This window comes from Eulemur rufifrons, chromosome 14 (assembly GCF_041146395.1).
Source record: "Eulemur rufifrons isolate Redbay chromosome 14, OSU_ERuf_1, whole genome shotgun sequence".
In the NCBI taxonomy this organism is placed as follows: domain Eukaryota; kingdom Metazoa; phylum Chordata; class Mammalia; order Primates; family Lemuridae; genus Eulemur; species Eulemur rufifrons.
In genome coordinates, this window is record NC_090996.1 from 2,817,665 (window position 1) to 2,843,857 (window position 26,193).

Consider the following 26,193-nt stretch of genomic DNA (forward strand, 5'->3'; position numbering starts at 1 on the left):
GGCTCATTGAAACTAGAAAGAAGGGAGCACTTTCTCAAATTGACATTTGAAAACCTTTATTAGTGCATTTGGGAAATGAAGATAGTAGGAACTGTTTATGGGCTCTGTTTGATTTATGGCAACGTGAAGATAACTTGTTCCTCTGACCTGGGCCCATAAGAAGATAGTATATGTGACAAAAACTCATTTGCTACCTTTATAGGAATAAAAAAAAATTATGTCATTAGTTCCTTCATGGTCTGAGATATTAGATTGAAATAAATACCATTTCTATTCAGCCATTTGCACCTTCCCTTTTTCCAGCCACCCAGTAGGGGAAAAAATGTTTTACGTGTTAGAAATGTTAAAAATCATGTAAATAAATTTTGAGCAACTCTTGGCGTTTGTTAGCTTTATCTATACCAGTTTTAGAGTCTTTCTATTGAGATATTTTTCTAGTTCTGGAGCTTGTAAAAAAAATTAAAAGGAGGAAATATCTATATGTATTTGTCTGTATTAAAAACCTGAAGGGGATACGCCAGGCATCTTGTCACAAGATGTAGGGAGACTCCGACCTGGTCCAGGAGCTCAAGGAAGCCTTTGCTTCATTTTTACTTAACCCTTGTCCGTTGACTCCATAGACTTTCAAAGTTAACTATTTAGAGATTTATTTTACCATAAAGAACATTTCTTTTCTGTTCCTGGCTCATGATAGAAAATTACTGTCTTTTGACTTTATATACTTTGAAAATATCTAGTAAACACTGGAGAACACTGGAGAATTTCTAAGTATTCATATATTTATGAATGTACATTTACGTATTTATAACTCATTACAATTTAAGTATATTCCATCATTTTTCCCAGGGTAAAGGCGATGATTATTTTGGACTCCCAGTTGCCAATTTCTGGGTGTAGGATTGAGGACAGGAATTGAAGGAAAGATAGAGACCACCTAATTTTCTAGAACTTCCTCTTCTCTAAGAGGGAAGTAGAGAAGTCCACAAAAGTATCACCTGCCTATTTAGTGGAATTGCAATTTGAACACAGTGGTTTTGTTTTTTTCCATTAAAAGTAAGCATTATATCCTACAAAATCCATGTGGTAGGAGAAGTCAAGTTTGAAGAATTTAGCACCTTAAAGGAAAATTTAGATCAAAGTTGGGAATTGTAGCGAATCAATGAAAGCCCTTCTAAATATTATAGTCATTAAATAAAAGGACTAAAGAAATCATATTGAATAGAGAATATTAGTAATGTGTCACAAATCTTTAATTAGTAATGGGCACTATTTAATTAATTTCTACTTTTCTTTTTCTTCCTTGCAGTTAAATTTTCAGATTCCCCTACAGTATGTGCGTGATAATTGTAAATTTGTTTTGTTCTGTGTTTGTGCATAATAAATAAAGTGTTTGCTTTTCTTCCCACCCCCTCCCTGTCCAACCCATGACTAAATTGTTGTCTTTCAGGATCCACTGGGTTTAAGAAACCTGGAGAATTTAATGCTTGAATTAAAAATCTATGAATAAACTTTTTAAATCCAGTTAATTCGTCCTATTTCAAACTCACTCCCTAACACATAGAGTGAGGTGTCTATAGCGCCACCCATGGTGACTTTATACCAGACTTCACACCAGAACTCAGCAGTGCTGCTCTGATCCAGCTTGGTCTTTTCCTCCTAATAGATTCTAAAGTGCATTTTAAGGCCTGGGTTTGCTTTGTCTTTTATTTCTTACTCAGGACTGTAATCCAAAACCTTCCACTGCTCTACCTTTTGTTTTATGTCCCTTTTTCTCTTACCAATACTTAGGTCTTTCTTTTTTATATTGTCTCCATTAGTAGTGATTCAAAATGCCAGTACATTTGCATTTAAATCTTTACAGTTAAGGAAAATACATACAGGAGTACATCTAAATGCAGCAGTAGACTTTTGCAAACAAAACTGGTGATCTAATAAGGATTACAGTATCTGGTGGCAGAATCTGAAAGTATTTATTTCCCAGCAGGTTAGAAAACTGCAGACTGGACCTTGGCCGAAATCTGGCTTGACCTGTTTTTGTTTTTGTTTTTGTTTTTTTTTTTTTTTTTTGAGACAGAGTCTCACTCTGTTGCCCAGGCTAGAGTGAGTGCCGTGGCGTCAGCCTAGCTCACAGCAACCTCAAACTCCTGGGCTCAAGCAATCCTCCTGTCTCAGCCTCCCGAGTAGCTGGGACTACAGGCATGCACCACCATGCCCGGCTAATTTTTTCTATATATATTTTTAGCTGTCCATATAATTTCTTTCTATTTTTTAGTAGAGATGGGGTCTCGCTCTTGCTCAGGCTGGTCTCGAACTCCTGAGCTCAAACGATCCGCCCACCTCGGCCTCCCAGAGTGCTAGGATTACAGTTGACCTGTTTTTTTAAATAAAGTTTTATTGGAACATAGCCACGCTTCTCATTTACATATTGTCTGTGGTGCTTTCCTGCCACACTGGCAGAGTGGAGTATTGCCACAGAGACCAGTCGGACCTCGGTGCCTGAAATACTTACCGTCTGGCTCTTTACAAAACGTTTGCTGGTGCCTGGATTAGACTCACTGTAAGGATGCTTGAAAACTGCTCTACTGGAGGCTTTGGTCATGAATTGCCCATCTACAACTGCGTCCTAGTTTACCCTCCTGAACTCAGTACTGTTCCACCTTCCTTATCACCAGTTTACTCCTGAAAATCTCTCCTTCGGTACCTGGGAGGTGTGCACAGGTGGCATCGAGCAGATGCGGTGGGCCTGTTTTTAGGTCCCCTGAAGGTGGGTGCAGGTGTGTGGTGGCCATGCCACCATCAGCAACCCCAGGCAGGTGGCTCCCGGGCTCCCTTTGTTCCAGGGGCAGCCTTCCTGGTGTGCTGTTCCCCAGGGTGTAGGACACTGTGTGGGCTAGAGTGCTGGGAACCCAGCCACACCACTGGGTCCAGCAGTTGTCCCCATGCTGCAGCCCTCTGGGAGGACAGGAGGGATGTCAGCAGGGGCTCCAGGGATGTGGAGGTACAGGGGTGGTAGGCGCCAGGCAGGTTGTAATCTGGTGGGGACAGGTCTCTCAAAATGATGCTGTGCTGCAGGTGCTGGGGCTTGCGGCGAGATGGGACCCGGTGTGAATTCCCTCTCTGCAACAGTGCAGTCGCGTGGACCTCAGGCAGCTCCCTCTACTAGGCTCAGGGCCTGTGCTTCCCTTCTGCGGCTAGGAGTACGGGGTCTGTGGTGGGAGTGTAGACCCCTGGGGGTCTCTTGCTTACTTTTCCTCAGCAGTTGGGAGTCCCTTCTGGCTCTGATTGGATCTGTTAACAAAAACAGAAGTTGGATCATGGTTTTTTTTAGTGTTGTATCTATAAGCTTATCAAACCCAAGGTCACATGGGTTTTCTTTTGTGTTTTCTGCTGGAAGTTTTTATAGTTTCACATTTTACCCTTTTAGTTCTCTCATCCCTCTTGAGTTAATTTTTGTGAGCCATGTAAGGTCTCTCAGTTCATTTCTTGTTTAATGGACTCCCAATATTTTCTAGCACCATTTGTTGAAAGGACTGTCTTTTCTCTTTTGAATTACCTTTACTTTTTTGTCAAAGATCAGTTGACTATATTTGTGTGGGTTCATTTTTTGGCAATTCTGTTGATCTATGTGTTGTCTTTTACCAATACCATACTGTCTTAATTACTTTAGCTTTACAGTAAGTCTTGAAATTGGGTGGTATGAGTTCTCCAATGTTGTTCTTCTGTAGTATTGCATTGGCTATTATAGGTCTTTTATCTTCCTATATATATGCTTTAGAATCAGTTTACCAATATCTACAAAACAGCTTTATGGGATTTTGATTGAGATTGTGTTGAATCTGTAAATCACATTGGGAAGAAGTGATCCGTGAACATATGAATCTTTCTCCATTTATTTAGCTGATCTTTAATTTCTTTAGTTTTATAGTTTTCTACATATAGATTCTGCAAATAGTTTTGTTAGGTTTATATGTAAATTTTTTTGGGTGCTATTATAAATGCTTTTTCCCCCAAATTTTGATTGTTCTTTGCTGGTGTATAGGAAGGCAATTGACTTTTGTATATTAACCTGGTATCTTGCAGCCTTTCTATATTTCATTATTAATTCTAGGAGTTTATTTGTCCGTTCTGTGGGATTTCCTCTGCAGGCAGTCACAAATAAAGACAGTTTTATTTCTTCTTTTCCAATCGGTATCCTTTTTATTTCCTTATCTTGTCTTATTACATTAGCTAGGGTTAGGGTTAGGGTTAGGGTTGATATTGGGATGATATTGAATAGGAGTGGTAAGAAGGAACAGCCTTGCCGTATTCCCAGTCTCAGAGGGAACGTGTCCAGTTTCTCACTGTTAATTTTGATAGTAGCTGTAGGTTTCTTGCAGATACTCTTTTTATGTTGAGGGAAGTCCTCTTAATTCCTAGTTTGCTGAGAATTTTATTATGAATAGATACTGACTTCTGTCAAATGCTTTTTCTTCATCGATTGATATGATCATATGATTTTTCCATACTAGCCTGTTAATATGTGATCTTGAATGATTTTTGAATGTTGAACCAGCCTTGCATGCCTGGAATAAATCCCCACTGGTCAGCAGGTTTAATATTATTTTCATACATTGTTGGATTCAATTTGCTAATATTTGGTTGAGAATTTTTGTATCTGTGTTCATGAGAGATAACTAATCTCTAATTTTCCTTTTTTAAAATCCTTTATCTGATTTTGGTATTAGGGCAATAGTAACCTCATAGAAATGAGTTGAGAAATGTTCCCTCTGCTTTTATTTTCTGGAAGAGATTTTGTTGGATTGATATATCATTTCATTCCTAAATGTTTGGTAGAATTCTGAAGTCTACCCATCTGGGCCTGGTGGTTTCTATTGTGGAAGGTTATTAATTCTTAATTTATTTTCTTTAAGCTGTATAGGCCTATTCAGATTATTTGCTGCTGCTTGTGTGTTTTGGTAGTTTGTATTCAAGGAACCTGTCCATTTTGTGTTTATTATCAAATTTGTAGGAATACTGTTTGTAGTATTCCTTTTTTTTTTTTTATTATCCATGAGATCAGCAGTCATGATCCCTCTTTTCATTTTTGGTATTGGTAATTTATGTCTTTTCTCTTTTTTACTTTGCACAATTAGCCTGGCCAGAGGTTTATTAATTTTATTGATTGTTTTCCCCCCTAAGAACCAGATTTTGGTCTTGTTGATTTTTCTTTTATTACTTTTCTGTTATCAGTTTCATTGATTTCTGCTCTTTTATCATTCTTCTGCTTGCTTTAGCTTAAATTGCTCTTCCTTTTCTACTTTCCTGAAGTGGAGACTTCAGTTATTGATTTTTTTTCACTTAGGAATATATCATGATCCTTTGTCTAAGCATTCTGTTATACCCAGTTTAATTGCTGCATAGTCATTCATCAAGTGGTTTTGTCATGATTGTCTTAAATATTAAATATTTACCCATTATTAAATATCACTCTGAAAATATATATATACCTTTGCACATATTTCTGATTATTTACTTAAAGTACATTCTTGAAAGGAAATTCCTGGGTCATGAGGCTATGGTTATAAAGGTTTATAACAGGTATTACTAAATTTGCCCTTACTAGAAGTTATGTCACACAGTCTTGTCATTTCTGTATATTCTTACCAACTCTAGATATTAATATCCATTATTGTCAGCTTTATAAACAATAACTTATACCTAAGTGTAATTTTTAATGTTAATTTTTTAATTTATGATATATAACATATATCATTAAAATATACAAATCTTAAGTGTACAGCTTGATGAATTTTGATAGTCAATTCACCTGTGTAACTAGCACCCCAAAAGCATTTTTCATGTCCCTTTCCTGTCATCCCCTACTTCCAAAGGTAGCCACTGTGCTGAATCATTCAGTGTACTCTCTTATTTTGTCTACTTTCTTTAGAAGCATTATGTCTATCAAATTGTTGTATATAGCAATAGTAATTTTTTTCATTGCTCTGTAGAATTTCATTGTAAAAATGTCACAAAAATGTTTAAATTAATTCAACTGTTGAACATTGAGATTGTTTTCAATTTGTGTGTATTATGAACATTACGACTCTGAATATATTTTTTACAAGCGATTATTGTTTTAGTGTGTATTTATGAAATTAAAAATAATTTGTGATATTTTTGTTAACAATTTCTACCTTTTTTTGAAATGCCTGTTTTGGTTCTTTACCATTTTTCTTTTGAGATGTTTTTGATTTTTCTTGACTTGCAAATGCTTTTTATTTATTAATCACTTAAGATCTGCATATATACACACATATGCATATATATATACACACATATATGTGGTTATCTATATATATGAATTATTTTAAGTATGGTGTGAGACAAGTTTTTCTGCCCTTCCCCAGTGTAGATAGTTAATTGAACCACCATGATTTGTTGAATATTTCATTCTCTACCTCAATGATTTGTAATGGTTACCTGTCATAATCAAGTTTCCATATATTCATGGACCTGCTTCTGAGCTTTCTACTGTGTTATGTTGGTTAATATTTCTGCCCTGTCACATTACCACACTAAGTTAGTACAGCTTTATAATCTATTGATGTCTAGCGTAAATGACATGCTATCTTCTTCAAAATTGCTTTTCTACAAAATTGCCTTTCCTATTCTTAGCCCTTTACTGCATTTTCATATTTATTTTGGAATTCACTTTTCTGTTTTCACACACACAATTTTGGCATATTGATTAGAATCCATTGAATTTGTAGGTTAATTGGGAAAGTTACCATCTTTATGAAGTCATGTCTTCCACTCGTCTCTTATTTTAAAGTTGCCTGTCCCTTATCACTTTAATTTTCTTTCAGTAAAATTTGTGTTCTAATTATAGATTATGTTGGCTCTCTTTGTGAAATGTTAGGTTACCCCATATCTTTTGGAATTTTGATTTTCAGGCTCCTCTGGAGTGGGTGTTACTCTTGCTCACATGTGTGCTCTAACAGAAAACCAGGTCCAATTCCTGGTCATGAGGCTGTTTCATTATATTTTTTAGTCAGTTTATTTAATTTTCATTTTTCATTTCATCTGTGTTGCAGTGCGGATGGCTCAAAAGATGAATTTATAGCACTCTTTTACCAAGTGTCCATTATATGCATGATTTAGTAAATAATACAAATTAGATAAAGAAGGATTTTGGATAAAAGAATTTTTGGTACTTTATTGTTTGTATAGTAAGTACCATCTTCCCTTCTGTCCAGGCTTATCTTACTGGTGATCATTCCAGATTCACTCTCTTATGCATCAGACACGAAGCAGACACCAAGTACATCTTGCCACTAATAAGCTTTCTGTGGAGGAAACTTTATAGACTTACTCAGGGACTGAGTCACCTTCTAATGAGTCTGGTTGTTTTTTTTTTTTTTTTGTGGAGCCATGCTTAGACACAGGGAGGTTAATTGATAGGTTAAAAACAATCTGAATGTTCTTGGACTATAATGTTTTTGCATATGAACAATTAATTTCCCAGGAAGGGAATCTTTACTATACTATTTGGGACTTGAACTTGTGGATCAGTACAAGTAATATTTCTGGAGAGACAGACCTGCTATAGGGTTTATTGATTTTAGGGAGGTATGGTTTTTGGCTGTCCCATGTTCTTTTCAAATTTATCTTGTCTCAGTAGTTTTGTGAGATGTATTTTGGCTATCTTGAGATATCTTTCTCACACCCTGTCTTCCGCACACTTTGAGTCCAATTGTTTCTATTCATTTATGTCTGCTGCAGGAATGATGGATAAACTTTGCCTGTGGGAATATTGCCAGAGATTTTACTTTTTTGTCAATATCCTCAGACATCCTGGTCGATATGTTGCTTTAAGTGATGGGAGTCTGTGTCGGCGTCCTGGTTTAGGCTGTAACAGGATCTCCTACTCATTGATTTTTATGACATTGTTTCTTTGACTTCTATTTACTATTCTGTAGATGGAGTACCTCTCTTGTTTATCTTGTGGTGGTAGTCTTAGATTTTTCATATAGATCTTCTCTGGAATGGGAAGTATATAGAGTAGCCCTTACAATTTTATAGTTGGATCATTCTTCCTCTGGAAACTGTATCATTTACGTATTCTCTTTCAGTTATTTTGATTTTATCTTTAGCTCTTTACATTTTGTTTTCCTTAATAGTTATTCTAGTTTGAGTATTCTCATTTTTTGTCCCTTTCCTTGCGATTCCCGTGTTGTAAATTTTCTGTATTAGTGGTTCTCAGGGCACAGGTCATTTTCACACTGTGGACTGTCTTGTTCAAAATGTCAATAAAACAACCCCTTCTAATCTCTTCCAACCTCCAAGAGATGGAGAAGTACTGCTCTATATTGTTCATTTGATTTTTTAGAAGTGAAAATGCTACTCCCCACCCCCACCCCCTTTTTGGTCTCTGCTGGGAATTTTGTTCTTCTATTGCATGGGATTTCCTTGTAATCCCTCTTTATCACATCCTGCCGCCTGTGCTCTTAGCTCTTTTACCTTTGCATCTTGCACCTTTCTTGTGCTCATCTCCTTTTGTGGTTTCACTCTCCTCTTACTCCTTCACCCAGGTAACATCCTCTTGCATACTAACCAAGTTGCCAGGTGGACATTAGCTTCTTTTTTTCTGTTTTCTATTTGCAGTAACTGGTAGAGGTAAATGACTCTTCAAACTCTCGCCACACTGTCCTACGTTCCAGTTGATGTGCCCGGATTTTTGAGGCCTTACTAAATGAACCCAAGGCAAATCTTTTCTACTCCCTTTACCAAATTTCTGGTCCTTGAGCAGGAATTTTGTTTAGGGTATCTGCTACGATGGGTACCTAGATCAGACATAGCAGGAGACTGCTAAACTGAGGCAATCTCAGCTCAAGAGTAAATATTATTAAAGTGCGTGGACGTGTTTTCTGATCCCATAACTTTTGTTGTATTTCCTTCTAAGCCTTCTTTTCTGTGCATATATATTTCAGCCATGAATGTCATGCTGCATGCACAGTTTTGTTTTTAGCTTTTAAAAAATTCAGCATTGTAACATAAAAATTACCCCTTATCATTAAACCCTCTTCTAAAATAGTTATTCTCAATGAGAACAAGGGGACAAAAAAAAAACAGGTTTTCTTCTCCCTTTCCTTCTCTTTTCAGAGAATCACATCTACGTAGAGCTCGGTTGTTAGGATTATGTTCTTCAAATATGTTGGGTTTTGTAACAACTGTTCCGAACTGTCACCTTTAGTGTTAGTTAAATGGCTGTATCATAAATCATCTAGCCATTCCTTGGGATTGAACATTATAAATGAATTCTTATTCATGTCTTGGTTCACAATTTTTATCACTTTCATAGGCTAAATTTTTAGAAATGCAATTACCAGGTCAACAAATTTGAATATTTTTTCAGATTCCTTAATCGTGTTGCCATGTTACTTTGCTAAATGTTTGGACCAAATTATACTCCCACCACCAGTGAATGAGTATGCCTGTCTTGCTAAACTCTAGGCAGCATTGAATATTGCTATTTTAAAAAATCTTTGCCAATTTGATAAGCCAAAATGGTACCTCATTACTGCTTCAATTTGCATTTCTTTGATTACTAGTAAGTCAGTACCATATTTTCAGAGACCGTTTTATCTTGTTTTGACACAACCTCAACTAGAGTTTGCCTTGAATTGCAACTGTCAAGATAAATCATTGAAATTAAGAGCTGTAGTCCTGGAATATACTAACCTCATCCACAATATGTAGCACTGAGAGATGCCTAATTAGAAGCAACAGAATTCTAACTTATAATTATATATTTTAAACTTTTTATTATAGATTTTTGCAATATCCAAGAGAAGAGAGAATAATATAACAAATTCCTATACCCATCATCTTAGCATTGACAACTATGAGCATTCTGTGGTTCTTGTTTTATGTATCTCCCTACTTTTGGGGGTAGAGGAGGCATTGGAATATATTAAATCCAGTAACAGACATAATGTCTTTTTATCCGTAAGTACTTTTGTATATACAGACTTTTAAAAATTTGAATGCCTCCTCCCAGCACTTTACATATATATTTTTTATTTTTATTAATAATAGGCTTTAATATTGGATTATATTACACATACAGAAAAGTGCACAGATTTTACATTAACATCTGGGTGAATTATTACAAAATTAATACATCCAGCAAACAGTTGAAGAAATAGACTATTACTAGCACCCTCCAAGTCTCCTCCTGATCATTCCTGTCCTCTCTAAGAATAATCACTATTTGTTAGCACCTGTTTTTGAACTTTATAGAGTAATAACAATTTAATTCTTTTGTGAAAAGTGTTATTTTTTCCTTTATGTATGTTTGTGAGATACATCCATGATGTTGGGTGCAGCTGTAATTCATTCATTTTCATTGCTATGTGTCAAAATATGAATATGCTACAATTTATCCATTCTACCATTGAAGAACATTCACATTATTTCCAGTTTTGGCTATTATGAAGAATTCTAACAATATCCCTGTACCTGTTTTTTGGTGTACGTCTGTGTTCATCTACGTTCGCTATCTATCTAGGGGTGGAACTGCTGGGTTATTTGCTGTGCAGCATTCACTTACCTTTAGTAGACAGGGCCACACAATTTTTAAAGTTGTGTATGAATTTATTCTCCTAACAGCCGTGTGTGTATGTTTTGGTTAATTTGCACCCTGGCTGCCACCTGGTTTTGTTAGTCTTTGTGGTGGTTAGGAAGTAGTATTTTTTGGTGGATTTAATGTGCATTTCTGTTGATTGGTCATTTGGATACCCTCTTATAAGGGGAGGTGTACTTTGCTAATTGCTTCAAAGTTAAGGTTCTGTATCATCAAATTGATTGTAGTTGTTCATCTGTAAAAACCATTCCTACTCAAAGCAGTGCAAGAACATTCAAGACTTTTGTCAATTTTTCCTTAGCATTGTCTTTTTCTTGTTGATTTGTAGGATTTCTTTATATATTCTAAATAAGAGTAAATGTCTCTTTTCAGTCTGTGCCTTGTCTTTCTGTTGTTGCATGTCTTTTGATAAAAAGAAGTAGTGAATTTTAACGTAGTCCAGTTTATCAGTTATCCTTTTCTGTTGAGTACATTTTATCCTTTTTAAGAAAGTCATGAAGAGATTCTCTTATGTAATTTCCTAGACATTTTGTTATTTTTCCTTTCACATTTTTAAGTCTGTAATCCACTAATAAAAAGAAAAGTCATTAAAGTGAGAATTTTTTTCCCCGCATGGGTATTCATTTGATCCAAAACTGTTTATTTTTCAAAAAAATATCCTCTCGCTCGCTGTTCTACAGTGCCCAATTTTGTCAGGAATTAAGTACCCTTACCTGTTTGGTTCTGTTTTTAGGCTATTTTGTTCCACTGCTCTACTGAGGCCAATACCTAATTATTGTAGCTTTATTAAGTCTTGATATCCAGCCGGGCACAGTGGTTCTCGCCTGCAGTCCTAGCACTTTGGGAGTCTGGGGCAGGAGGATTGCCTGAGGTCAGGAGGTGAAGACCAGCATGAGCAAGAGTGAGATCCCGTCTCTATAAAAAAATAGAAAAATTAGGTGGGCATGGTGGTACATGCATGTAGTCCCAGCTACTCAGGAGGCTGAGGCAAGAGGATTGCCTGAGCCCAAGAATTTGAGATTGCAGTGAGCTATGATGACACCACTGCACTCTAGCCCAGGCAACAGAACGAGACTCTGTCTTCAAAAAAAAAAGAAATTAAAAAAAGTCTTGACACCTCAATAGTCTTAAGTCCTTCAATTTTGTTCCTTTTTAGAGTAATTTGTCTATGTTACACCCTTAATATTTCCATATAGATTTTAACATCATCTTGTTAATTAAAATAATCTAACATTTAGATTGAGATTGTACTGACTCTGTATCCAATATGGGGAGAGATTACATCTTTATATTAGGGATAGGCAAATATTTTAGGCTTTGAATGCCAGGAGGCAAATGGAACGATATTATGTAGATACTGCTATCACTAGAGAAAACACATTTTTACAAATTTGTATTTACAGAATTAAAAATATAATAATGATTGAGTACAATTTTTTATTATACAGGTATACTAAAGAGATGAATGTATTGAAATATCTTGGGGGGTTGTAATATTTTGCTTAATTGGGCTTTACAATTACTGTTCTGTGTTACCAAATCAATTTGAATTGCTCATTCTTAAAAACAATTCTTAGCTCAAGGCCATACAAGAACAGGCAGAGGGCCTGATTTAGCCTGTGGGCCATAATTTACTGACCCCTGCATTATAATATTAACAAAAATCTATAAATATTTCATATTCTTCTATTTGCTTAGGTATTCTTTAATTTCTTAAAGTGACGTTTCCTAGTTTTCTCTATAGAGGTCATGCATATGTTTTGTTAGATTTATTCCCAGATGTGTAATAATATCAGATGACACTGGCAAATGATATCCTTAAAATTTCATTTTCTAATTACTACAGATAGAAATAAAATTGATTTTTGTATATTTACCTTGTATTTAGAGACTTTAAAAATGACATTAATATTTTATGTATAGATTTTTTTGGAATCATGTAATGTCTTTTATTTTTTATGTTATAGCACTGGCTTTGACCTCTGAGACCACGTAGAATAAAACTTGTGAGAACTGACATTCTTGTCTTTTCTCAAGATCGGGGGAAAGTTTTCACTATTCCACCACAAGTATGAATTTTGCTGTTGATTTTTCGTAAATGGTCTTCATCAGACTGAGGCCTCCTCTCCCTTTATTCCTGGCTTTCTATAACTTTTTATTATGAATGGCTTTTGAGTTTTCATCAAATGCTTTTCCTGCATCTATTGAGATTATATGATATTTTTCCTTTATTCTGCTAATATGATGAATTACATTGATTTTCAAATACTAAACCGTATTCTGTTCCTGAAATAAACCCAACATGTTCATTATGTTTTATTTGTTTTATGTATCATTGAGGTTCTTTTGTATATTATTATTTTGAAAATGTTTCCATTTCTGTTCATGAGAAATGCTGAAGTGTAATTTTCTTTCTTTTAATGATTGTAAAGTTTTGGTGCTAGCATTATGCTGACCTCATGAAATAAGTAAGGGGGAATGGTCCCTCTTTTTCTGTTCTTTGAAAGAATTTAATATTGCAGATTAAACTCCATTAATGTTTATAGGGCCATTTAGATTTTCTGTTCTTTTATCAATTTTATTAAGTTGTATTTTCCTAGGACTTTATTCATTTCATTTCAGTTTTCAAAATGGCTACGTATAGTGGCTCATCATATTCTCATGTCATCTCTGTACTTTCTTCAGGATCTGTGGTGGTGTTCCCTCCTCATTCCTAATGATAGTTTTAGTCATGCTTTTATTTTGTATCAGTCTTTCTAGTAATTTGTCCATTATATTAAATTTTTCTACAAATAACTTTTGGAAATTATTGCTCATCTTTATTTTATGGTTATTTCTTCTTCTATTAATTTCTGCTTTTTTATTTCTTTTTTTCCTTTATTACTGTTCACTTTCTAACATCTTGTGGTGCATATTAAATTATAGATGTTCAGTCTTTATTTACATGTTAAATTGAGATATAACTTATGTAACATAAAATTTACCTTTTAAAGTATATAATTCAGTAGCTTTTAGTTTACTTACAAAACTGTGCAACCATGTGGATTATCTAATTTCAGAACATTTTAGTAGTGTCCAGCTTTTTACAGTTAGCATGTTGTTTTCAAAGTTCATCCATGTTATAGCATGAGTGAGAACTTCATCTTTTTTTTTTTTGCTGAATAATTTCTCATTGTATGGTTATACCACATTTTGTTTATCTCTTCTTCAGCTGATGGACGTTTGCATTGTTTCCAGCTTTGTGGTATTATGACTAATACTTCTGTGAATATTCATGTGCAAGTTTTAGTGTGAATATGTTTTCACTTCTCTTGGGTATATACCTAGGAGTGGAATTACTGGGTCATATAGTAATTTTACATTTAACTTTTTGAGGAACTGCCAAACTGAAGTACAAAAGTTTTTAATTTGGATAAAGTCCAATTTATCTATTTTTTTCTTCTGTTACTTGTGCTGTTGGTGTCATATCTAAGTGTCTAATCCAAGGTCACAAAGGTTTACCTGGTGCTTTCTTTCAAGAGTTTTTATTGTTTTAGTTCTTACATACAGATCTGTGGTCAATTTTGAGTTAATTTTTGTGTACAATGTGAGGTAAGAGTCCCACTTCTTTCATTTGCATGTGGATAGCTAAGCTGTCTCAGTACCATGTGTTGAAGAGACTGTTCTTTCCCCACTGAATTGTGTTGACCCCCTTGTCAAAGTCACTTGACCATAAATGTGTGGGTTGAAGTTATATTCAGTTTAATAGTTCTTGCTGTGTTTATTTCCAAAAGCATTAATCAAGTGGTACACAACATCTGGTTGTTAAGATTGATTAGTGGATTTTCTATGTAATGATCATGTTATCTGCAAAGACAGTTTTCTTTCTTCCAAATCTGTTTTCCTTTTATTTCCTTTTCTTGTTTTATTGTGTTAAGTAGGACTTCCAGTATGATTTTGATAAGCAGTGGTGAGAGAGGGCATCCTTTGCCTTGTTCCTGATCTTTGCAGGAAAGCTTCAAGGTGGTTACCATTAAGTATGATATTAGCTACCGGTTTTTTGTAGATATTCTTTATTAAGTTGACAAAGTTCTCCTCTATTCCTAGTTTGTTGAGAGTTTTTATTATGAGTGGGTGCTGAATGCTGTTAAAAGCTTTTTCTGTACCTATCAATATGATCATGTGATTTTTCTTCTGTATGTTGTTGGTGTGATGAGTTACATTAACTGATTTTCAAATGTCGAATCAGCCTTACTTACCTGGGACAAATCACAATTGGTTGTGGTATATAATTCTTTTTATAAATTATTGAATTTTTATAAATTATTAATATTTTGTTGAAGATTTTTGCATCTATGTTCATGAGAGATGTTGGCCTTATAGAATGAACTAAGAGATATTCCCTCTTATTCTGTCTTCTGGAAGACATTGTAAAGAATTGGTATAATTTCTTCTTTAAATGATTGGTAGAATTCACCAGTGAACCAACCTCGGCCTAGTGTTTTCTGTTTTAGAAGGTCATTAATTATTGATTCAGTTTCCTTAATAGATATAGGCCTATTCACATTGCCTATTTCCTGTTTGAGTTTTGGCAGATTGTATCTCTTAAGGAATCAGTCCATTTCATCTAACAATTCTAAATTGTTAGAATTAATAAGAAAATTTTACAAGGCCACTGGATACATGGTTATATTTTTATAACCATGTATTTTTATAACCATGTATATTTTTATAACCTGGTATATAAAAATCAGTTATATTTTTATATACCAGCAATGAAAACATCAGTTAAATACTAGTTAAAAGAGTAAAAATATAAATGATACTGCCATAACAAAGCATCAATGTATATTATCCAGGAATAAATGTATGGAAAAGAAGTTTGAGACCTCTATACAGAAAACTGTAAAATATTTTTGAGAGAAATTTTAAAGGACTTTTATGTAAAGGGCATTATTTTGGCAGATTCGGGATTGTAAAAGTATCATTTCTCCATCAACTGATTATATTCGGTTCTGGTAGCCACTAGCTACACGTGGCTATTGAGCACTTGAAATGTGGCTGCTCTGAATTGAGCCGTGTTATACGTATGGAGTGTACATTGGAATTCAAAGATTTAGTATCGGAAAAAGAATGTCCCAGTAATTTTTAAATGCTGATTAGTTCTTTAGGTGATAATAGTTTGGAGATATATATATAATTAAAATATATTTTAAACATTAATTTCACCTGTTAACTTTTTACTTTTTCAATGTGACAATTAGAAAAAATTTAAAATTACACGTGTGGCTCGCATTTGTGGCTCACATTATATTTTTATTGGGCAACACTCTATTATAGATTCAATGCCAGATCAATAAAAATCACAAAGGATTGTATATGTTTGTGGAAATTGATAAGCTGATTTTAATGTATCTGGATGTGCTAAGGGCTAAGAATAGCCAAGACACTTTTGCAAAAGGGCATGATAAAAGGACTTGCTCTACCATAGGATTTTTCAACTTCAGCATTATTGACATTTTAGACCTGATAGTTCTTTGTAGGGGAAGGGTGAGGGAGACTGTCCTATGTATTGTACGATATTCAGCAGCAGCCCTGGCTTCTACCCACTAGATGTCAGTAGCACCTGGCCCATTTGTGAAAACCAAAAATTTTTTTCAAGATGTTGCCAAATGTCCCTTGCTGTGGTGCAGAATTGACCCGGTTGAGAACCACCATCTCTACTAGATATCAGTTCTTATAATAAAGCAATGGTAGTTAAAACAGTGTGGTATTGGGGTAAGGATAAACAATTTGATTGATGGAACAGAATAGGAAACAAAACAACAAAACAGAAGTAGACCCTCACATGCATAGACACTGATTTTATTATATTGCAATGGATTATCCACATGGAAAATAAATTTAACCTCTTAACACCATACACAAAAACCACCTTCGGTAGATTTTAGGCACAAAGGTGAATGACAAAACAATAAAGCTTCTAGAAAAGAGTATAAGAGATTATCTTCATACTCTTGATGTATGGAAAGATTCTTTAAAAACACACCAGAAGCACTAACAAAGAAAGAAAAGAATGATAAAGTGGAGTGTACTAAAATTAGGAATTTTTGTTGATCAGAAGGCATTGTGAAAAAGAAAGCCATAAAGTGGATAAAAATATTTCTAATACATTTATAACAGAGCTCTTCTATCCAGCAAAGATAGGACTAGCAACATCAACTGTTGTTGAAGATGAGAAACAACCCTGTTACAGTGCAGGTAGAAGTGTGGCAGAATGACTTTGGAAATCAGTTTGGCAATATCTGCTAAAGTTGAATGAAAACATATCCTATGACCAGGCATTTCCATATTTAGGTAGATCCTAGAAAATGTGTGTACTACTTACGCATCAAGAGACAAGTCCATACTCATAGCAGTGGGTTTTTTTGTGTGTGTGTTTGTTTTTGAGATGGTGTCTCACTCTGTTGCCCAGGCTGGAGTGTAGTAGCACTATTGTAGCTCACCGCAGCCTAGGATTCCTGGGCTCAAGTGATCCTTCCACCTCAGCTGTGAGTACAGGCACTTACCATCACACCTGGCTAATATCTTAAGTTTTTGTAGAGATGGGGGCCTCACTATGTTTTCCAGCCTGGTCTTGAACTCGCAGCCTCAAGTGATCCTCCTTCCTTGGCCTCCAGAAGTGTTTGGATTACAGGCGTTAGCCACTGCGCCCAGCCAGCAATGTTATTTTTTAGGAGTCCCAAAGTGTGTATGTGGGGAACCCCAGACATCCCTCACTAGCAGTGTATTTATACAATGGAAAATGTTCATAAAGCTGTATCTATAGCTACATATAAGTACCATGCGCTAACCAGTTGCACCATTGGAGCTCCTACAGCTACATAGAACAGCATGAATGCATCTCACAAACATCAAATTCATTGAAAGAAGCCAGATACAAAACAATATATGTCCCAATAGCATTTCATATAATTTCCTTAAATAGACAAAACTAAAATATGGTTTTATAAGCAATAACAGCATTGTTTTATACTAGCTAAAATCTGGAAATAATCCAAATGCCTGCCAACAGGGAATGGCTGAATAACTTGTTGTATATTCATGCAGTGAAATACTAGATAACAAAGAAAAGGAACAAACCTCAACATGCAGCAACGTGGATGAATTTTATAAACACAGTGTTCAGTGATAGAAGCCAGACAAAAGAATATATGATTCCATTTACTTAAATTTCAAACATAGGCAAAAGCTAAGCTATAATGTTAAAGTCAGGACATGAGATACCCTTAGGGTGAAGAGAGCAGATAGTGACTGGGAGGAATAGGAGGGCATCCGGGTGATGGGCATTTTATGACGATCCCTTGGGCTATACATGTAAGTTTTGTGTACATTTCTCTTTGTGTGTTTTAACTCACAAATTTAAAAGGCTTAGTGAGGCCAGAGAGCCTGCTCTGGATTCCTGCTGCTTGGGTTCACGTCTCAGCTTTGCTGCTTTCCAGCTGTGTAACTTTGGGCAATTTACTTAACAGCCGTGGGCCTCAACTTCATATCTGTAAAGTGCAGATAATAATCCAATCTATTTTGTAAGATTTGGCGTGAAGATTAGAGTAATATTGGACTCTTTGGCAAGATACAAAGCACTTTATAACAACAGCTGGCACATAGTAAATGCTGACTAATTGCTAACTCCTGCTATTGTTTTTATTATTGGTACCATTGCCAATTTATTTGTTCAGAAGTATTGTAAACTCTCATTGGAATTATGTTGCTTTTATAAATCCCTTATGGCTCTCCATATAGATGAGTTTTTATTTAGGTCTCTTATAAACGTTTATTTTATTCAACTGTTCTACATGTTATTTCATGAATTAAATATTGCCTTGAATTTTGTCATTGGTCATTGCTGGCATATAATAGCTGACATGTGGTATGACATGCTACTGCCAGGCTTAGTTCTAAGTGCTACGTGGATTATCACTTTTCATCCTATGTACGACCCCCATTTTACAAAAGTAGGAACTGAAAACAGAGAGGTAAAGATTCCTACTACATGGTGTGGGATTCAGTCTGGCCCCAGAGTCCACATTTAACTCGCTACTCTCTAGCCACTTTTCCCTAATTGAATTTTTTAGCTGATTCTCTTAGGTTTGCAAGAAGCCAGTTATGTTCTTTACAAATAATTATTTTTTGTATATTCTCCACTAGTTCTTGGCCTGGCCTTATTGCTTTGATTATAATTTGCAGGAAGTTGCTTTAAAAAGAAGAGTGGACATTCTTCTGTTAGTGTGACTAAATGGGAAGGCCTCTATTTTTTTTCAACTAAGAATGATATTTACTCTTGATTGGAGAGTGGGGTTTTTTTTTATTTACATTAAAGATGTGTTTTTTAATTTTTGAATTTACCAAATGGTTTTTGATTTGCTTATCTTAAAATCGGGGCTGACTTTTAAACTATATCAAATGCTGTTGGGTATCTGTGAATATGATTGGATGATTGTTCTGTGTTAAACTATTAGTATGATGAATTCTATTACTATATGGTAATATTGAATCATCTTTGAATTCCTGAAATTTTTAACTGCTGAATTTTAGTGCTGAATTTTATTTGCTAAAATTTCTTTAAGATTTTTGCATATATATGTACAAGTGAGATTGATCTGCAGTTTTCTACTATTTTTGTTAGCTTTTGGCATTGGAAAAATTCTAACTATGTCAAGGGAATCTGGAAGATTTCTGTCTTGCATTATGTACTACTTTTTAAAAGGAACTTTTGAGTATATATGAGTAAATATGCTTGGAAAATACCAATTTCTGGTATGGCAGCCTAATGCTCTTTGTTAAAGATCTCTTAATTTTCTTCATTAAAAATCTCAAGTGTTTCTTCTTTTTTATTAATGATGGAGGTTTTCACACATAGAAAAAAAGAGATTGGTATCATTTTGTACATGTCTCACTTTTTTTCTCTCGAGTATTTTGATCCTTGCTACTTAAAATCTGGCTTGAGGTTTAGAAGCATAGGTATTATTACCTGGCACTTGCTACGGATGCATGTAATCTTGTGTACACAACCACATACAGCCCATGACCTTTGCCATATTCTGTTGCTTAGAGGCAAGTCACAGGTCCTGCCCCTACTTAACAGGAAGGCCTTACTTCAGATTTTAAGGTATCATTACTAATGTTGCTCTGAGATTTTTTAATGTCTTTGAATTTTTAATCACTTATATTGGGTCCTAGAATGGAAATACAAAGTCAAAGCCTATAAGCTTTTTAAAGGCTTTCATGCCTTACTGCTTAATTGCTTTTGAGAAAGCCAGTAACTTTTCTGGTTATATAGCAACATTTACAGTCCATACCTGTGCCTTTTCTGCCAACAAGAAATGCTAAGAGATCATTAAATAATGACAACGCTGAAAAGAGGGCAAGGGTAATTAACAATTCTTGCCATTAGCAATTTGAGTGATTATTACTTGAAAGCCTAAACGTTATTTGAATTAATTTTCCATAGCCTTAAACTATTGGATCAATTTACCATTCCTTACTAAATCTTATTCAATGTGTCTGTGTCAAGAAATCTTTAGATACTGTGAGGGAGAGAAAAGAAATCTGTCAAACTATCTCATGTGCCCTCGTAAGGCACAGGAGAATCTTATGACATTGTTTAGATTTTTTTCAACTTTCTCCAGAATGTAGCTTCAATTTACAAAAATTTATGCTGGGTATCACCGGACTTGGATTCTTTCTCTATAAGGTGAAAAAATTTGACAGTCTCCGAGGTTAATATGGCTTCCACCAAGATAACAACAAAGTTGGCTTTTTGTTTGTTTTAGCAACAACGTACTGTGTACAGACTGACGCTCGTGAAAGCATGGAATGTAGATGAGCTCCAGGCCTACGCTCAGCTCGTGTCCCTGGGAAATCCTGACTTCATCGAAGTGAAGGTAAGCCCTGCTGGCCTTGTTGGCCTTGGTAGAATCAAAATCTTTTAAACTGTAAAGAGGTCCCAGGAGTTGTATTTACTTTTTCATTTGGCAGTATTCATCAAGACACTGTCTAGGCATGGAGGTAATATCAGTAAAGAAGACAAAGCTCTTGCTCTTGTAGTGCTAATATTTTAGTGGGCAGCAGACAATCAACACAGAATGAATAATTAAAAACTATGCAGTGACATTAATGTGCTGAGAAATGAAATAGTGTTGTAGTGAGTAACTGGTTGGCTTTTAAATAAACCTCTATTATGGAAAATTTCAAACACAGACAGAAGCAGAGAGACTGCTCTAACTTGTGGCCAGTCTTGTTTCAACCATACCCTGCTCATTTTCTCTGCTCTTAACCCAGATTATTTTCAAGCAAACCCCCCACATTATATCTTTCACCCATAACTATTTCGGCATATGTCCCTAAAAGGTGAGTACTCTTTTTAAACACTTATTCAGAGTACCAGACTCACACCTAAAAATTTTAACTGGAACATAGAGGCTTCAAATTTTACTGATTATTTCTTTTTATTTAAACAGTATTTTAAAATCAGGATCCAAATAAGGTCTATACATTATAATTGAATTATGTCTCTCTTAAATTTCTTTTACTCTATCAGTTCCTCTGCCATGTTTTCCCCTTGTAATTTATTTTGTTATAGAAAATGAATCATTTATTCTAGCTGTTTTTATATAAATAGAAAAATTTATTATTTTTATTCTAGATTTTATTGATGTTCCTCCTCCTTTGTATTTTCTGTGGATTGAAGCCCGTAGTTATATCAAAAGAAGATTGGGCCGGGTGTGGTGGCTCATGCCTGTAATCCTAGCACTCTGGGAGGCTGAGGCCGGTGGATTGTTTGAGCTCACGAGTTCGAGACCAGCCTGAGCAAGAGTGAGACCCCCCCCCCCCGTCTCTACTAAAAATAGAAAGAAATTATATGGACAGCTAAAGATATATATAGAAAAAATTAGCCGAGCATGGTGGTGCATGCCTGTAGTCCCAGCTACTCGGGAGGCTGAGGCAGGAGGATTGCTTGAGCCCAGGAGTTTGAGGTTGCTGTGAGCTAGGCTGACGCCACAGCACTCTAGCCCGGGAAACAGAGTGAGACTCTGTCTCAAAAAAAAAAGAAGAAGAAGATTGATTAGATACAGACTGTGTGTGTGCGTGGGTGTGTTCGTTTGTATTCAAGAGTGTTTTGTTGATGGTGTCGCACACTTCCATCAGGAGACAGATAATGTCCGCTTGTCTTTTTCACATTTCTGCCAATGTTGCTTTGGGATGGATTCCTTTAAGCAGATTGCTGGGTCAAAGGATAAATGCATAGATTGTTTTGCTAGATATTGTGGTTGACTGTTTTAGGAAGGCTATTCTGAGCAGATAGATTTTTAGTTTTTAATTAATACCTAAATAGTAAGAAGCAACGTAGCAGCCTTCTGGGCCTGGCACAGCGAGTGCACAAAGGCCCTGCGCGCTCCTGATGCAGCGGCTGGGGTTGGCCGTGGTGCAAGATGAATCAGACAGGTGGGCCGGGGGCAGGTTTTGTTAGGCCTTTCAAGCAAAGATAAGGGACTTGGATTTTAAACTAAGTTTAATGGTAAGCTGTTTATATACTAGGGGCACCTAGTTTTAAGCTGGGGAGGAAGTGATCTGATTTATGATTTTAAAAGATCACCCTCCTGGTGTGTTGTGACTTGATTATAGATATAGAGGGCAGTAGCAGAAATAGGTAGACCAGTTACAAAGTCATTGCTTAATCCAGGCACGTGACACGATGGTTTGAGAAAGGTCAGTGGTAACATAGCTGGAGAGTGGTGAGTGTGTTTAGGATACATTTTGGAAGTAGAACCAATAAAGTTTGTTGCTAGATTAATGTGTGGCAGTTTTGGCTTAAGCAGTTGTGTGGAGAGTAAAATAATTTACTGAGAAAACAAGTGGTGGCGGAGGGCAAGTTTGGAGTGAAATTTTATGAGTTCCCTGTTGGCCATATTAAATTTGAGGTATCTTTTAAATATCCAAGGATAGGTTCAAATAGGCCACAGGTTATACAAGCCCGGAGTTTCCGGGATAAGACGGGGCTGGAAATGATACTTTGGAAGTCTCAGCATTAGACAGTTAAAGCTATGGCGTGTTAAGAGGCAAATGGCTTTTTTTGGCAAGTACAAGTCCACAAAATGAGAGAAAGTAACGGGAAAATGTACCCAGGCTTGGAGAGCCAACTCTGCTCTTCTCAGTTTATGTTCTTGAAACTGAATACTCTCTATGTCATGTCAGAGATTTCAGAGTTTCACAGCTGCCTTGTAATGAGTTCGGGCTTTCGGTATTACTGTACTCGGGAGGGGTGGGGAGATGGGAACGGATGAAATGCTGCTGTCTGAGTGCGAAGCATCTTGTCTCTGGTCAGGTCAAAGACACTCTTTTCTTTTGAAATTGCTCTTAATTTCAAAAGGCTACTCTTGGCAAGAACTCTGATGATGCAAAGATACAAACAACATCTGAAAACACACGTGTCAGCTTAAGAAAACCTTGCCAACATCAGAGGTTAGTGGCATTTTAATTTATGATTTAGCTATTAAAGAATGCTGCCTCAGATTATGTTGCAGGAAAACCTCTGTTATTATAAAGCATCTTGGCTGAATCATACCTTTTTTCATCTCCTTCCTTCCTTCCTCCCTGCCTCCCTTCTTGCAGTCATGTTTTCTATAAAGAACAAGGTACTTCACAATCTGTAAAAAATCAGTCAGCATTATTTTTTAAAGGAAGATGGCTACTTGGTAAACAGTGTAATTCTTGATGGATCTTTTTTAGTTTGGCAAACTATTAACATCACTAGGAAATAAATAAAGCCTTCTGTCTATAGCTGAGATGTTACAACAACAAAGTTTCCACTTTACTGTTTTATCCCTGCAGTCCACAGTATTTTTGAGCTCTCTCCATGTGCCAGTCCTCATTAAAGCACCGGAGATAAAAAATTTGATATGAATGTGTTATTTGGGAAATGAATGTTTTGTTGAATAGGCAAAATCTATAAAAGTACAATGAGCTACTTTGAGAAATTGTATAATTAAAAATTCTTAGATAAATATGTAATCTAATTACAATTAAAATAATTTTTGAGTGATAAAATATGATGTAATAGATAGTTTGTGTTATATCAGGGGAAAGCGTAGTCATGTCTTGTCTCTAGAAGACCTGTGGGAGAAATATCCTGCCCGCAATGTCAGGTACCTGGTCCACGGCGGGGTTAGATCACATACTTCATTAACTTCACCTCTCATTTGTCCAGCAGGTTAATGAAGTGTCTTCCTTTTAAGTTGAAGTAGCAAAAGGGATGTTTATAGAATATAGTATACTACTAAGAGGCAAAACAAATGGTAGAATAATATTTATTATTTGATTACATTTTCAACTGCTTATGTTTAGATGTATTTACACAAAAGTATGGGAGGATATATATAAAATTGTTAACCATGTTCTCTTTGGGAGAAAGGGAAGAAAAGGTTTATTAATTTTACTTTTCATAATTCTATATTGTGTGAATTATTATAACAAGTATGCATTACTTTTGTAATTCAAAAGACTGAAATGGAATCAGTAAATGGAGAAGGCACGCTTTCCTGTTCAGTAGGATTAAACCACTTAATGTCTGAAAAGGCATCTTTTTGTTGTTGTCTTATTAATTACAGTTAAAATTTTCTAAAACAGAGGAGTTTTGAAAATAATAATAAGCTCTCTCCAAAGAACATTTGATAAGAACTAGCAGTATGGCAGACTAAGATAACCTCAAATTCCTCCAAAAATAAATAGTTAGAAGTGAGTATGTTATGGAAAACAATACTTTTAAGAACGTAGCTGATCTGTCAGGTCTGTAAGAGAGACCCTTAGTGGATAGAAGAAAAGAGACCATCGTAGTGACATTTCTTGGTTCCGGTAGACAGAACTTGGGTTTAAAGGACAAAAGATTAGGCCCCTCCCCCTTAGTGAAAGGATGGATGAGGAAAAAATTTACCCACTGACATAGGAACACTTGGAAGGCTGGTTCCTCACCTATGCTCCTGGGGAAAGGAAGTCTCCGCAGGGCCTAACTCTCAAAGGGGTTTGGAGTTCAAATTTATTAGTACCTCAGGGTCATATAAATGCCTCCAAGATGTGAAATTGATAATGCAAATTGACATGCCTGGAGCTCCCTGCAGAAGCAAACACCATGCTATTCATGGCCTTTGTATTTCAGTTGAATTGCTTGTCTTTTTATTGTTAATTTCTAGGACTTTAAAATAGAAACACATATGTTTTGTGTGTTTAGAATATTGTACTGAACTGTCTGCAAATTACTCAATCCACTTTGAGTAAATTTAGGAATACATGCTCCCTAGGCAACTTCTTTCTCTCATTTTGTTTTCTAGCACTAACCTAATCGGACTTAGGAAACTCTGTCTTCCTTTTTCTGTTTACTCTCTTCACAGTTTCTCTTTTGATGTTTGTGAGCCAAAGGGAAAAAGTCATCCTCACTTTGACTGTATAAGTTGTAGCAGTAACACCCTCGGGTCAAGAAGGGAGACTGTCAATGTGGGAGAGGTGTCGTGGCCAGCGGTGCCCTCAGCACCTCCTGTCCTGGACGGCGTGTGTATCTGGGGCCTGGGGTCTCCACAGTCCGCGCACGCTGGAGTCTTGTGGGGCAGGGGAGGAGCACGGTTCTGATACTTACCTAAGATGTGCAGGTGTGCCCGGGACTGGTGACTTACCCTCCTTGAGCCTAAACTCCCTCAATATTAAAATTGGAATAACATCATTTAATAGGTCGGTTTTGAGAATTCAGTGGGATAATGTACACCTGGATTCAGTAAATGTTTAGATCATTTTCCGTTAAGCACATTTATTTAAAGTAAATCAAGGAGACTTTTTTTTTATTATATTGATTTCTTCTTTTCTTTCATTGCCAGTCTTGAAAGATATTTTTCTGTTCTATTCCCTGTAAATTAGCATATATTTTATCTTCATTAGGCTTAAATAGGCTTTTATTTGCCACTCTGAGAATCTTAACTATCATTATTTGCTTGCTTGTTTGTGAAAATATATTTCATGTTACAAACATCTGCCTTATTGAAAACTTTTATAAAACAATCCATTTGTCAGTGAAATACTGCCTTTGTATTCTCTGCCTAGCGTTACACCTCGAGACTGACAAGTGCTCAGTAATTTGTTACCAAATGATTAAAAGCCACTTACTGTGAGCACGGTAAACTGTCTGCCGTGCTCCACCCTGCAGAAGGCACCTTGCACGGCGGTTGCCTTAGCATAGCCTCACTGCCTTTCTGCACACAGAGGTAAGAATGTTGCCAGTAGTTCACGTGCATGGAAGTAGCTAACCAATGTTTATGAGTTGTTTCATAATTATTAAAGAGTGGAAAAATCCTGAATAATATAACTGAAATTTTATATTAGATCAGAAAAGAGTTCTGGAGCTTAATGTCATAGAAGAATGTATGACTCGATCTTTCTTCATTCAGCACAGACTGGGTGGGAACACAGAGAACAAGGTGCAGCCCCTGTCTCTAAGACGCAGAGTTCAGACACATTGACGAGGTGGGGGTTCCTGACTGGAGGGTGAA

At 35.8% G+C, this 26,193-nt stretch overlaps 1 protein-coding gene across 1 annotated transcript in view; it reads left to right on the forward strand.

Annotated features, from left to right (window-relative positions):
- Positions 1 to 26,193, forward strand: part of TYW1 (tRNA-yW synthesizing protein 1 homolog) — a 171,889-nt gene that overhangs the window by 119,548 nt on the left and 26,148 nt on the right. Inside the window, exon 14 of the mRNA XM_069485639.1 lies at positions 20,437 to 20,547. Within this exon, the coding sequence (XP_069341740.1) occupies positions 20,437 to 20,547 (111 nt within the window). The remainder of the gene's footprint in view (positions 1 to 20,436; positions 20,548 to 26,193) is intronic.